Here is a 12,831-nt window from a genome sequence, read left to right as displayed (position 1 = left end):
ATGGCCTAGTATGTGGAGCCCAAGGCTGGGCTCCAGGACTCCTGGGTTCTAATCCTGGATTTGGGTGAGGCGTGTGGCAATGGAGAACACAGTTGGGGCTTGTGAATCTAGGCAAGTGCGTCTTCTAGGTAAAGCAGGGGCCAAGGAATAAAGACTTCCAGGCTCTAGTCTGAGCTCTCGGAGGCAGTATGGTGGTTAAAGAACCCAGGAGTCCTGACTCACTCTATTTCCAGCTGTCACTGATTCTCGGTGTGATCCTAGGCAAACCACTACATCCCCGAAGTATAATACGATTAACGTGAAGTTCTCTGCCAGTGTTTGTTATTAGATAGAGTCAAAACTACACCCACTTATCCAAAGACGCCCCTTCCCACAAATGCTGGGAGCAGGGACCATCACTGATTCCACAGGACATTCCTCCCAGAGGACCCATTACAAACACGAGCAGTCCTTAGACGCAGCTGCCTCTGGGGAGGAACAAAGCAGCCGGTTAGCAGTGCTGCGTGATGGTTTTAGTGAGGGACCGTGCAGGAGAATCTCTTCTCATTGGAGTGGTTGCCCAAGCGGGGATCTGGTCACCAAGCCCTTGGATTAAGACCCCTCATCTCAGGGGCAGGACACAGGGGAGATGTTAATAAGCAATGCCCAGATGCTGGGAGACTCGCTCTGACCCGTGCGTATGTTATACCTTGCGCTGCTGGAAAAGGAGCATCTCTTCCTGCAGCCGGCACCACGGATCCCGCCACGCTGGCTGGCGGGGGCGGGCCGTTTCCTTCAGCTATTTATTGCTATTTACCAAAGGCAACTTTGGTCTATAAAGAAAGTCCCAGCGATCCTGCTGCCGCTGACATAAATGGGGAAAAGTCCAGGAGGGGAAGAGAGGTATGTATGTGGAGGGGGGAGAAAGAGACAGTTGGGTGCATATGAAGATAGATAGATAGATAGACTTGCAAGCAGCAGTCTGAGCCCATACAGTTGCTGTTATGTTAATTTCAAATCCAAGGCCTTGTCTACAGGGCAAAACAGCATCAGATTAAAAGATGCGAATTGAAACCGATTTAGGCTTTGTCTACACAAGAGATTTTTTCAGTATGACTGAAGGCACCGGTAAAGCTACCCTGGTCTAGCACCCCACTCCCCCCACCCCTGAGGCACTCCTGGCCTCCGTCCGCACTAGGAAGTTGTAGTGGTTGAACCTTACCGATCTAGTTAAAGCAGTATAACCACACACACACACAGGCACAGTTACTGGGCTGCCACAATTATCCCAGTACAAATGGATCTGTGCCGGTGTAGCTCATTCCCAGATGGGAAGGGAATATATACCAGTATAACTGCATCCACCTGAGGGCTTATATCAGTATCACGATCTGTGAAAAATCAGCCCCCCCAACCAACACAGTTATATGGGTACAAACACGGTGTACCAAGCAGGCATCCACCCAGCCAGATAGATGGATTTGATACAGCTGGTGTATCTTTCCTGTGTAGACAAGGTCTCAGATTAAGAGCAGTTTACTGTGGTTTAACTTAAATAGGTTCAAAACCAAAAACATGGGAAGTTATGAGATAAGCTAAGGGACGGGGGCGCGTGGGGGGAATTGAAACCACTATAGTTATCCCAGTCTAACATCCGATATAGCTTATGTCACTTTGGAAGTGATTTAAACTGAGTCAGAGAAAAGCCACTCTTATTCTGGACTAAGGTTACGTCTACACTACGGGCGGTCCAGTGGCCCAGCTGCAGCGATGCTGCTGCAGCCCCACAGCGTTGATGCTTCCCACATCAACAGGAGGGGTTCATCCGTTGATGGAGGCAACCCGCTTCCCTGAGTGATGGAGGGTTGCCAAACCTCCAGGATTGTCCCGGAGTCTCCAGGAATTAAAGGTGAATCTTTCATTTAAAGATTATGTCATGTGATGAAACCTCCAGGAATACATCCAACCAAAATTGGCAACCCTAAACTCCCTGCGCTGCAGTGGCTAGATCGACAGAAGAATTCTCCCATCACCCATGCTGTATCTTCCCCCCGGGACCAGGCTGACTTAACTACAGGCTCCGGGGGGTGAAGTTTTTCATACTGGGCACTGTAGCTAGGTCGATCTACAGTTCAAAGGTAGACCAGACCTAAGAGTGTCCACATAGGAGGTTAAACTGGGGTAGCCAGAGCCCTTTATCCCAGGATGATGATATCAGTATAACTTCCCATGTGGACAAGCAGTTCGTTCCTTGATGGGGAATAAACAAAAATCAAGTAGCGGTGTCTCTCCTCTAGGGCTTCCAGGCCCAACGTAAGGTGCTAGCTCTTGCTTCCCGGATGGACAACAGAGCTTTGCATTTCTATGGAGACTCTTAGCAACCCTTTATCATCTCCTCAGCCCCCAGAAGCAGTATCCTAGAGACTTTCAGCTATTGGAGGGGAGAGGGATCCTGATCTGAATTAAATTAGCTGTTACCACTTAAGAAAGAGACCAGGTAGTCCTCATGGATAGTTCTCTGAAAATATTGGCTCAATGTGAAGCAGCAGCCAAAAAAGCCAACAATGATAGGAACCATTAGGAAAGGGATAGAGAAAATATCGTATTGCCACTATATAAATCCCTGGTGCACCCGCATCTTGAATACTGTGTGCAGTGCTGGTCACCCCATCTCAAAAAAGGTACACTAGAATTGGGAAAAGTACAGAGCAGGCCAACAAAAATTATTAGGGGGATGGAACAGCTTCTATATGAGGAAAGATTTTAAAAAATTGGATTGTTCAACTTGGAAAAGAGATGACTAAGGGGGGATGTGATAATGGGCTATAAAATCATGAACAGTGTGGAGAAAGTGAATAAGGAAGTGGTATCTACCCCTCCACATAATTTTATTGGCTGATCCCTGTTTTTTGTGTTAATAGGCAGCAGGTTGCAGAAAAACATAAGGAAGAACTTCTTCACACAATGCACAGTTAACCTGTGGAACTCATTGCCAGGGGATGTTGTGAAGGCCAAAAGTATAAATGGGTTCAAAAGTATAAATGGCTACGTGGATGGAGGATGGGTCCATCAATGGCTAGTAGCCAAGATGGTCAGGCTCAAAATCCCTTGATCAGGGTGTCCCTAAACCTCTGTTTGCCAGATGCTAGGACTGGACAACAGATGGATCACTTGATACTGTCCTGTGCTGTTCAGTCCCTCTGAAGCATCTGGCTCTGGCCACTGTGGATACTGGGCTAGATGGACCATTGTCTGGCCCAGTATGGCTGTTCATAGAATCATAGAATATCAGGATTGGAAGGGACCTCAGGAGATCATCTAGTCCAACCCCCTGCTCAAAGCAGGACCTTCTTATGTGCTTATGAATGACCCAGCCCAGTGAGGTGTAATGGCGACCACAATGTGACTTGTGCTCCATTCCAGGGGCATCTGCCTGGATCCTGGATACCTTTTAGGGCATCAGTCCTAGATGGGACTCTGCTGTGAGGAGTATAAAGAGGATTTTGTACTGAGGCGGCTGGACGCAGATAGGACCCTGGCGTTGTCTCTGGGTCTGTCTACATGGCAGCTGCTACAGCCACGCCACTGCCGATGGGCCACTTAAGCACACAGAATCACAGAAGGTCAGGGTTGGAAGGGACCTCAGGAGGTCATCTAATCCAACCCCCTGCTCAAAGCAGGACCAATCCCTAATTTTTGGCCCAGATCCCTAAATGGCCCCTCAAGGATTGAACTCAGAATGCTGGATTTAGCAGGCCAATGCTCAAACCACTGAGCTATCCCTCCCCCCATGATGTAGACACTTCCTACTTTGTTAGGTTGATTGAACTACAGCACTTAGGCCATGAAATTCTTCACCGTCCTGAGCGATGTAGCTAGCTAGGTCGACCAAATGTTCAAGCATAGACCAGGCCTCTGGCTCGCTAGCTCCCAGCCTGGGCTAGGTCTTCACCAGGTCACGTCTACATTGGGGCTTTGGCTGGCAAAGAAATGCCATTAAAAATCACCCCCCTCTCCAATACTGCTGCACCAGCAAAGGGTTCCGGTCAGAGCTGGCCCTGGGCTGCTCCATGGCTCCCCACGGTCTCCCTGAGACACTGCCTTCACCCGGTGGCGTGTAACTGCATGTGGGCCACGGAGCTGGCTGCCACTGGGGCATCTGCCTCTGTGTTTTCAATCCGAACCGCTCTGGTACAGGATGGAAGATGCTCTCATCCCCCCCCTCTCCCCCAGGATCGTTCCTGTGTCTGCAGCAGCTGGATAAAAGGACTGGTTGCTGTTCAAACACCATGGTGGTGGTTAAAGCAGGGCCAGGCAATGTCAGGGAGTCAAAGCGTGGAGCAGGGCTTTGCATTCCCGTCAGGTGGCTGCCGCATGCCAGCAGGTGCAGCGAGCAGCAACCTGCCAGAGTGATTAATAACACTGATCCTTTGCCCTTTGATCTGAAAGCGTTCCGCGGACACTTGTTAATTAAGCTTCCGGGAGGCAGAGCAGAGGTTTCGTACACGAGGAAACTGAGGCACAGCGCGGGGAACTGACTGGCTTAAGATCACATGGCTAATTCCTGGAGCAACCGGGAAGAGAATCCAGGAGGCCTGACTCCCTTCCCCTGCTCTATCCACTAGATATCACTCCTCCCAGAGCTGGGGAGGGAACCCAGGAGCCCTGCCTCCCAATGTCTGCGCTCACTGAGCCAAGAGGGGAAAGGCCAGGGGAGTGTTCATGGTGGTTCTGGTGGAGCTCAGGGCTCTGCCAACCAGCCTAATTGTCAGATGCAAAACCAGATCCAGGCAAAGGCTTAGGTGGGGCAAAACCATGGGGGTAAAGCAGAGGCAGTGCTGCCTAATGGCTATGGCCTTAGACTGGGACTCAGGCTAGACCTGGGTTCTAGTCCCAGCTCTGCTGTGTGACCTTGAGTAAGTCACTTCCCTGTGCCTCGGTTTCCACAGCTATACAATGGGGATAATACACTGACCTCCTTTGTGAAACAGTTTAAAAGCTGTTTATTCTGCTGCTCTGGATGATCAAAGTGCCAGCCCTGGATTTGGCCCAAGCAACAGTGTGGATGGCAGAGAGGTGCCCGCTGCACCCCACCAGCTCCCATTACATGGAGGGGGGCAATCCTGTCTCATACACCCCATTATATTTCAACCTCTCTCCCCACACACAGGCTCAGCTCTGGGGCCCTCTCTGGTCCCTGCCCCTGGCACTGCAAGGGGCTCAGCGATGGCATGGGCAGCCAGACAGCACTCTCTCAATTGCACCTCCTCACCCTACAGAGTGAGAGCCGGCCCCTGCCCCCAAAGAGTTGACAGTCTAGACAGAGGGTGGAAACTGAGGCACAGAGACTTGACCAAGGTCAGTGGCAGAGCTGGGAATGGAATCCTAGTGTCCTGACTCCCCATCACTCCTGCTGTACTCTCCTCCTAGAGAGCAGGTGGCCAAGACCCAAGGTCTGTATCTGTAACTGACTTAACACTGCCAGGGGCTTTGTTTCCCCTTAGCGGGGAGTAAGGACTTTGGGATCTAGGAGCAGAGAAGAGCCCCTTGGTGGTGTCTAGTGCAGCCCTCCCAGCCAGGGCAGGGTGGGTCCCTACTACATCGCTTTGACCTAAAGCACCTGGGCTCCTGGCCCTTCCCCTGGAGGGACGACGTGCCTGTCAGATCCATCCAGCTCCTGGCCCCAGTGCAATGGGGCTCCTAGCCTTTCCCCTGGGGGAGAGTCGCTCTCTGGCTGGATCGGTCCTCCTGCCACAATGTTTTTCCACTTTTCCTAATCCCACCCCCTGTAACGTATCCCTCTGCCCCTTGGCGTTCACCCACCTCCGCCTACCCCACACATCCAGCTCCCTTTCTCTCCCCTCATTGCATGTCCATCCCTTTGGCCCCAGGATCCAGGGCTGAATGCAACATTTCTCTCCCCCCTGCCCCCCCCATCAGCTTTCCTCCCCTCCTGCCCCTGCCCTTCCCCAACCCCCATCCCAGCGCTTCCTCCCCATCCATTGGGTGAGAGAGAAAAAGGGGCCCAGCTCCTGGCTTCTTATCAGATCTGGAGCCTGCTGGTAACTTTACAAGAGGCTGGGACAGGCTCCTGGCCCGCTGAGGCCACCAGCTATCGGGCCTGTCATTTCCTGGAGAGAATCACATTACAACCCTAACTTAATCCCTTCCTAATAGCTTCTGTACACAACACGCCAACCCTCCCAGGAGCCCTGGGGTGGGGGTGTTACTTTGGGGAAGGGGTGGATTGAACCACCCCACCTGCACCCCTAAATCCTCAACCCCAGAGGGAGAATGCTGGGCGCTCCACTCCCCTGGGGATGCGTGTGGGATGGAGGGACACGCAGATGGAGAGACAGATCCGTGGAGCCTGTCACCCCATTCCCTGGCAATCTGACAGCCCCACCTGCAGACCCAGCGCTGGGAGCCAGGAAGGGCCCAGGCCCCGTGCATCCTGGGGCATAGCACTCAGAGGCAGCCACAGCTGCTGCGGCCCCAGGCTGTTTTACACGGGGCTGCCCGGGGAGGCGCTGACGGGCTCCCGTGATTCAATCTCCTTCCCCAGGCACCAGCTCAGGCTTGCAATCGTCTCTCTGCCAAAGCCACGTGGGCACCTGACGCACGGTACTCCCCTTCCTCCCCCCCCCACGCCCCGCTGCCATGGCCCCGCTGCCAGCCTGTTCCTATAATGCTGGGTCATTTCCTCTCCGTGCAGCAGGTGCCCCTCCACCACCCGCCCAGTAGCCAATCAGAGAGGGGCCGGGGGGTGGCGTCACCCCAGGGCAGGGTCCCTCGCGAGCCAATTGCAGCCTGCCCGCTGCCACATGCCCGCATCAGAGCGGGCACCAGCAGGAGGGTGTAGGCAGGGGAGCCAAGCCACCGGCAGGAAACGTTCAGCACAGAAGAGGCAGCTGCCGAGCTAACTGGGGCTGAGCTCTGCAGCCGACGCAGGCCCCAGCTGGCCAGGGTGGGCTGGAGGGGGAAGGACTGCAGGTGCTGTGCCCAGCTCGGCCCTGCCCTGTCTCTGCTCCCCCTTTGCTTCACCCCAGCTCAGCCCTGTAGCTACCCCTCCCCGCATGCTGCAACCTGGCTCAGCTGCCTGGCATCCCCTCCTCCTTCAGCTCTGCACTGCTTTCCCATCCCAGCACCACCTTCCACAGCTCTGAACCCTCTAGGAGGAGCAGCCAGTGACTCACCCCATAGGATCCCCCCACTACTTAGCAGCCCCCGCCGCCCATGGCTTTTCCAGCCACCCCACTTGCGCGGCACCCGCCCTGCATCTCTCACCCCTTGCACCAACAGGCACTAGCCCCAGCATCCTCACCCCTTGAGTCTCCAAAGAGCCAAATGCCCCCAGAGGCTCAGAGGAGCACACTGGAAGGGGTCATGGCCCACTCCGCCCCACGGCTCCTGGGGTGTGGGGCATTCGGTTCTCAGTTGTTGGGGGAATCCTTTGGGGGCCATCCCGGAGGGTCAGATGGGAATTTGGGCTGCCCCAGGCCGGCCTGTTCAGGCCTTGGCCTCTCTGCCCACCAGCAGGGCTGCTTAATGCCAGTCGCTATGATGGTGTTGGTAGCCAGGGGCCTTGCGTGTGCGGCTCTGGGCTGAATTCCCCTGCAAAGCTCATCTTCCACAGGACACCAACCCACCTTGCTTGCCCCGCTCCTGGACTAGCTGGAGGCATGGCAGGCAGAAAGGCAGGGGCAGTCTCGCCCTCCAGCAAGAGAACATTTAGGGGCACACACCACTGGGGACCAGTTATCTTATCTGGGCTCATTTGTGGTCCCACAGCTCTACCTGGCAGCCAGGACACCCCATGCTCACAGGAGGCTGCAAAGCTCTTGACTGGTATCTGCCAGGACCATGCCAGGATCAGCGGCAATCCACGGCCCTATTGAACCCTTTAATACAAGGTCCCTGGGCAGCCTCCTGAGGGAGCTGTCATGGGGTCAGCTCTCCCGCAAGCCTGGTGCTGATGGCCCAGCCCACTTGCTCTTGCTGGGCCGAGCCAAGGTTCCTACTCCCAGTTCTCCCGCTGCCTGACCTGGGGCAGGAAGTTTGGTGGAGGTTGGGGGTTTTTTTTTGTTTTTTAAAGCCTAAATTGCTGAAATTGAGGAAATTCCTGCCCTCGCCTCGCACAGCTTCAAACAGGCCATTTATAACCGGCCGTAAAATGTTTGCAGCTGGGTCGCTATATAAGCCATTTGTCTCAGTAACTGCATTCCTGACACTTTACAAAGGGAGTAATCCACACACGGCCCCCCTCTCCCCCACACACTGAGACACACACCACAGCCAAACACCCACACATGCCTGCAGCCTCAAGCAAAGACACACAGCCCAGCCGGGGGCAGGGCTCCCGGCTCACCCAGAACCGCACCTCCACCCCATGCCCAGACACACCCATGCAAACCAACACACACAAACAAATGCATGTTCCTCTGCTGTCTAGGAGACACACACTCACCCACATCCACGTCCCTGATCAATCACTACAGCAGCTCTTCCCTGCCCGGGAGGTGCCACAGGCTACCAGGCTGGGAAGCTTAGTAGCCACTGCTTTTGCCAGCCCAGCCCCAAATTCCCTCCTACTCCCTTTGACAACAGCCGCTCCGGGGCCACCCTGGTGACCTCGCTCACTGTGGTTTCCAGGACATCTGGGTCAGTGGAACAGGGGGGTTGAAGAAAACTACCCCATAAGTTGCCCTCAGGAAGATCGCTGCCAAGGTGGGGAGGGGATAGGGGCGGGAAGGCAGGGAAATCAAAATAGGACTCTTCCACCTAGGGTCTGGATAGGGGTCCTGGGGCCTGGTCACTCATCTCAGTGGGGCCACGCTGATGTAAGACCTGCGCCCATGAGCCTTGTGTACCCTGCTGCCTGAGGGGTGAGGTTGGCCCCATCTCCCCCAGTGTGCACAGAGCAGGGGCCACCCCTCTACCCAGCCTGATTCCCCCTGCCATGCCCCTTGTAGGGTGATTGGCAGCCAGGCAGAGTGGGATTTCTGATCTGGCAGCACCACAAGCCCCTCCTTCCCAGTGGGGATGACAGCAGAGGAGCCAGCCCCAAGGTGGGGACAACCCGGTTGGCCTGGCTCCACTGGGGGAGATTAGCAGCTAGGCCCTGAGCCAGAGGAGTTGCCAGCCCAGAGATGAGGACAGACAGAGGTGTGTCCTCACTCAGGAAGGGGAGGGGCGAGCAAAGAACAGTTCGGTTGGGTGGGCCAGTCCAGCGCTGCTTCTCCGAACTACCTGGGGGTCAGCTGGGGCAAGGAGAGGGGGGATTCTGACATTGGGTTGCCAGCTGGAACCCAGGGGCAGAGAGGTCGCTGGGGTACAGGGAGCGGTGTTAACGCAAGGGGGGGCACTCATTCCAGGCAAATGAGGAGAACATTTTAGGTGTCACACGCAGCCAGTGCCAAGGAGCGACTCATTACACCCAGGATGCAGAGACCTGGGTTCTATTCCCAGCTCTGCCACTGACCCGGGGCAAGTCCCTTTGCCTCAGTTTCCCTTCGTCTATGCAGACGTCAATGAGCTCTTTGGGGCAGGGACTGGCTCTGCTGCAGCACCTGGCACAAAGGGCCCCTGATTTCAGCTGAGGCGTCTAGCTGCTACTATTCTAAACAACCACAGGAACATGCATGTTCCACCGGACCCCGATCCCTGATTCCCACCGTGGTGAAAGCAGATGGCTGAGGTAACAAGAAGAGAACTGGCTCTCCCGGCTGGGTGGGCACTGGGTGAGCACTCAGCCCTGGTTGTTCTCTGGGGCACTCTGCACCAGGTCTGGACAGAACCATTCAGGCATATCTGTATGCAGCTGTCCCCCAGCATGGCTCCTGGGAGCAGGGACTGCTGGGTCATTTCCCACCCTCCTGCCATAGAGTGGGGAGGAGACCCAAGCTGGGAGCAGGTTAATCAGCATCCCCACTACACCTGGGAGAGGTGGGGTCCTGCCCAAGCTAAAAACTCCAGGGGGATGGGTACCGTAGGCTGGGAGCTGGGAGCAAATGAAGGAGAGAAAGGAAAAGCAGTCACCCTCCTCCCCCCAGGCACACACATGGGGGCCCCAATCCCCCCACAGTGTTTTGGGGTGTCTTTACCACCTGGCTCTGAATGCTAGACAGGTCCTGGCTTTGCAATGGATTCCTAGTCTAAAAAAAACTCATCTGGATGGGAACTTTGCGGGGGTGGCGTGTTAGGGATTCGGCCAGGCCTCGACCTGCTTCCCAGGCCCAGGGTGCTAAGGAAGGGTTACGTGCCACATTTTGGAGCGAGGAGTTAGCGAGAGAGGGGCAGCCTTGGCAGGAAAAAGCTTGGCAGAGCGGGGTGGGGCTGGCTCTGAAATGAAACCATTGGAAGGGGGGGGGGCTGAGATGGAACAGAGAAACGGTCAGATTTACTTGGGGGGGGGGTGCCCCACACCATCCCTATGCCCATCTCTGCCCTGCTAGGTGCCCGGGGCTGCAGACGGGCGCTCACCCTGCCCTACAACCGGCTGCTGAAAACAGCCTGTTCCTCAACTTGTAAACAGTAGTGGTGGCTGCCAAAGGCGGAGAGATTTGGCCGCCACTCAAAGGGAGCCTGTGGGCTGAGAGCAGCCCGGGGTCCTGGGGATGGAAGATTCCTCCCCCCCGCCGCCCCCCCCGGCTCCATTTACTAGTTCCACTCCCCTTCCCTGCTCCTGGCCCTGCCGGGGGGGTTACAGGTGGGGTGCGAGACGCAATGCTGTGCCCCCTACACCTCCGGCCACAGGGCTCCTCTCCCAGCACTTCTCCAATCCCTCATCCTGTTTGCACGGCTCAGTGGATCGCCGCCAAATTTCCATATTTAAAAGAAAGAAACAAAAAATTCCCTGGCTCTGGCTAGTAAGGATGGAAGAAATGACCCCTCTTGCCCTGCTCCCCGCCCCCCATACACACCCCCACCCCCACCCCCTGCTCGAGGTCCCCTGGGATTGGCTTCAAAGCGCACCCTCATCTGGTCCTCATTTTCCTGCCCTCCGGGGCTTTTCATTAACGCGCTGAAGACAAAGGGGGACTGGAAAGGGACACGCGCCCCCCCCCCCAGCCAAACAAGGCAGGGGACCCCGGGGCTCCTGGAACCGAGCCACTTTGTCCCCCGCACTGCACCCCACCCCATCAGCAGGGTAAAGCGGAGAGAGGCCATGGATGGAGGATGACGGGGGGGGAACCCACGCCCCCCCCCAAGCCCTCTCCAAAAACGCTTCTCACCAAACTTCCCCCCCCCCCCCCGCGTGAAGTTCTAAAGCAGGAAACGAGCGAAGCGAAGAGCCGGGGCTAGACCGCGGGCGCGAAGTGGGTTCTCTGCTCCCCCCCCCCGCCCACTCGCGTAACAACCCTCCCCCCCCCGCACATGTATAACCCCCGCGCCCCATCCCCCGGGCAGCCCGGCCACACTGGCGCACCGAAGCGCTCAGCCACGGGCGTGCGCCCCTCCCCACGGAAACTCCCACCCACGGCCCAGCCCCACGCGTGGCAACCCACCCACGGCACCACATCAGTCAAGCCGCGGCCCACCCCACCAACCCCTCCCTTCCCCAGGGAGGAACCGGGGTCCACCTACATTGCAGGCTGGCCGGCTGGGGCCAGCCGAAAGGATCCAGCGCCCCGAAGCAGGGGCTGATGCTCGCCTTGCGCAGCATGCAGGAGCCTTGGTTGGTGACATCGAAGAGCTGCCGCGGAGCGACGGCGAACGCCTCCATGCAGTCGTACATCGCGGCGGGGAGGGGGGTGATTTGGGGGTTGAGCGGGGGTGGGGGGAGGGAATCCCTGCTGCGCCCCCTCCCCCACAACACCACAGGGGGCGAGAGCCACACTTCGGCGGGGGGGGGGACGGATTTGGGGGCGCCGGGTCAACTGGGACCTCCCCAAAAAAGCCCGGCACTGGCTAATGCTGCTGCGCGGGACGCGCCTCGGGTGAGTCCCAGCGGCTAGTGCTGGGTACCTATTGGAAAAGCAAACGCCTTTGGCTGGGGGTGGGGCTTGGGACAGAGTGGGCGTGGCTAGCAAGAGGAGGGCACACCTACACACACACACACGGGCTTTCGGACACACACACGTGCACAAGCTGCCCCCAGGCCTCCCCCCCCCCCACAGTCTCTCTCTCTCTCACACACACATACACAGTCACACATTCTTGCCGTTGCACGCAGAGAAGGTCTCACACACAAAATGTCACACATGCACACCATGGGGACACAGCCACACAGTCTCTCACCTAGTTCCAGCCTCACACACAAGGTCTTAAAAGCACACATAGAGTCAGCCTCACACACACAGTTACACACTCAGTCTGACACACAAAGTGTTTCGCAGTCTCAGACATAGTGTCAGTGTCACACGCAGCCTCAGTTTGTCATACGCAGTTTTGGTGTCAGTGTCACGCGTGCACACAGCCTCTGTGTCATACGCACACACAGTCTCGCAGTCTCACATGTGCAGTGTCTCAGGGTCACACACCGTGTCACAGAGTGACATGCAAACAGTCTCAGTGTCACGCAGTCTCAGATGTGCCGTCTCACCCAGTGTCACACTGTCTCACAATCTCACACCACACAGTCTCTGGACCATGCACACACAGTCTCACATGCACACACCATCTCTCTCACCCTGTCACGCACACAGCTGCACACTCGCACAGTTGCACCCGATGAAGGGAGCTGTAGCTCACGGAAGCTCATGCTCAAATAAATTGCTTAGTCTCTAAGGTGCCACAAGTCCTCCTTTTCTTTTTGCGAATACAGACTGACACGGCCGTTACTCTGAAACACTCTCACAGTGTCACACCAAGTCTCACAGTCTTGCTCACACTGTCATGCTCACACAGTCT

General features: G+C 56.3%; 1 protein-coding gene across 1 annotated transcript in view; it reads right to left on the bottom strand.

The window, feature by feature from the left end:
- The window catches only part of RARG (retinoic acid receptor gamma), a 30,584-nt gene extending 18,530 nt beyond the window's left edge, over positions 1-12,054 (bottom strand). The window contains 1 exon segment of the mRNA XM_048834769.2: positions 11,566-12,054. Coding sequence (XP_048690726.1) covers positions 11,566-11,716 — 151 coding nt within the window. The 5' untranslated portion in view covers positions 11,717-12,054.
- Between the last annotated feature and the right edge of the window lie 777 nt (positions 12,055-12,831).

Source organism: Caretta caretta, chromosome 20, assembly GCF_965140235.1.
Source record: "Caretta caretta isolate rCarCar2 chromosome 20, rCarCar1.hap1, whole genome shotgun sequence".
In the NCBI taxonomy this organism is placed as follows: Eukaryota; Metazoa; Chordata; order Testudines; family Cheloniidae; genus Caretta; species Caretta caretta.
This window is presented reverse-complemented; position numbering and strand designations above follow the sequence as displayed.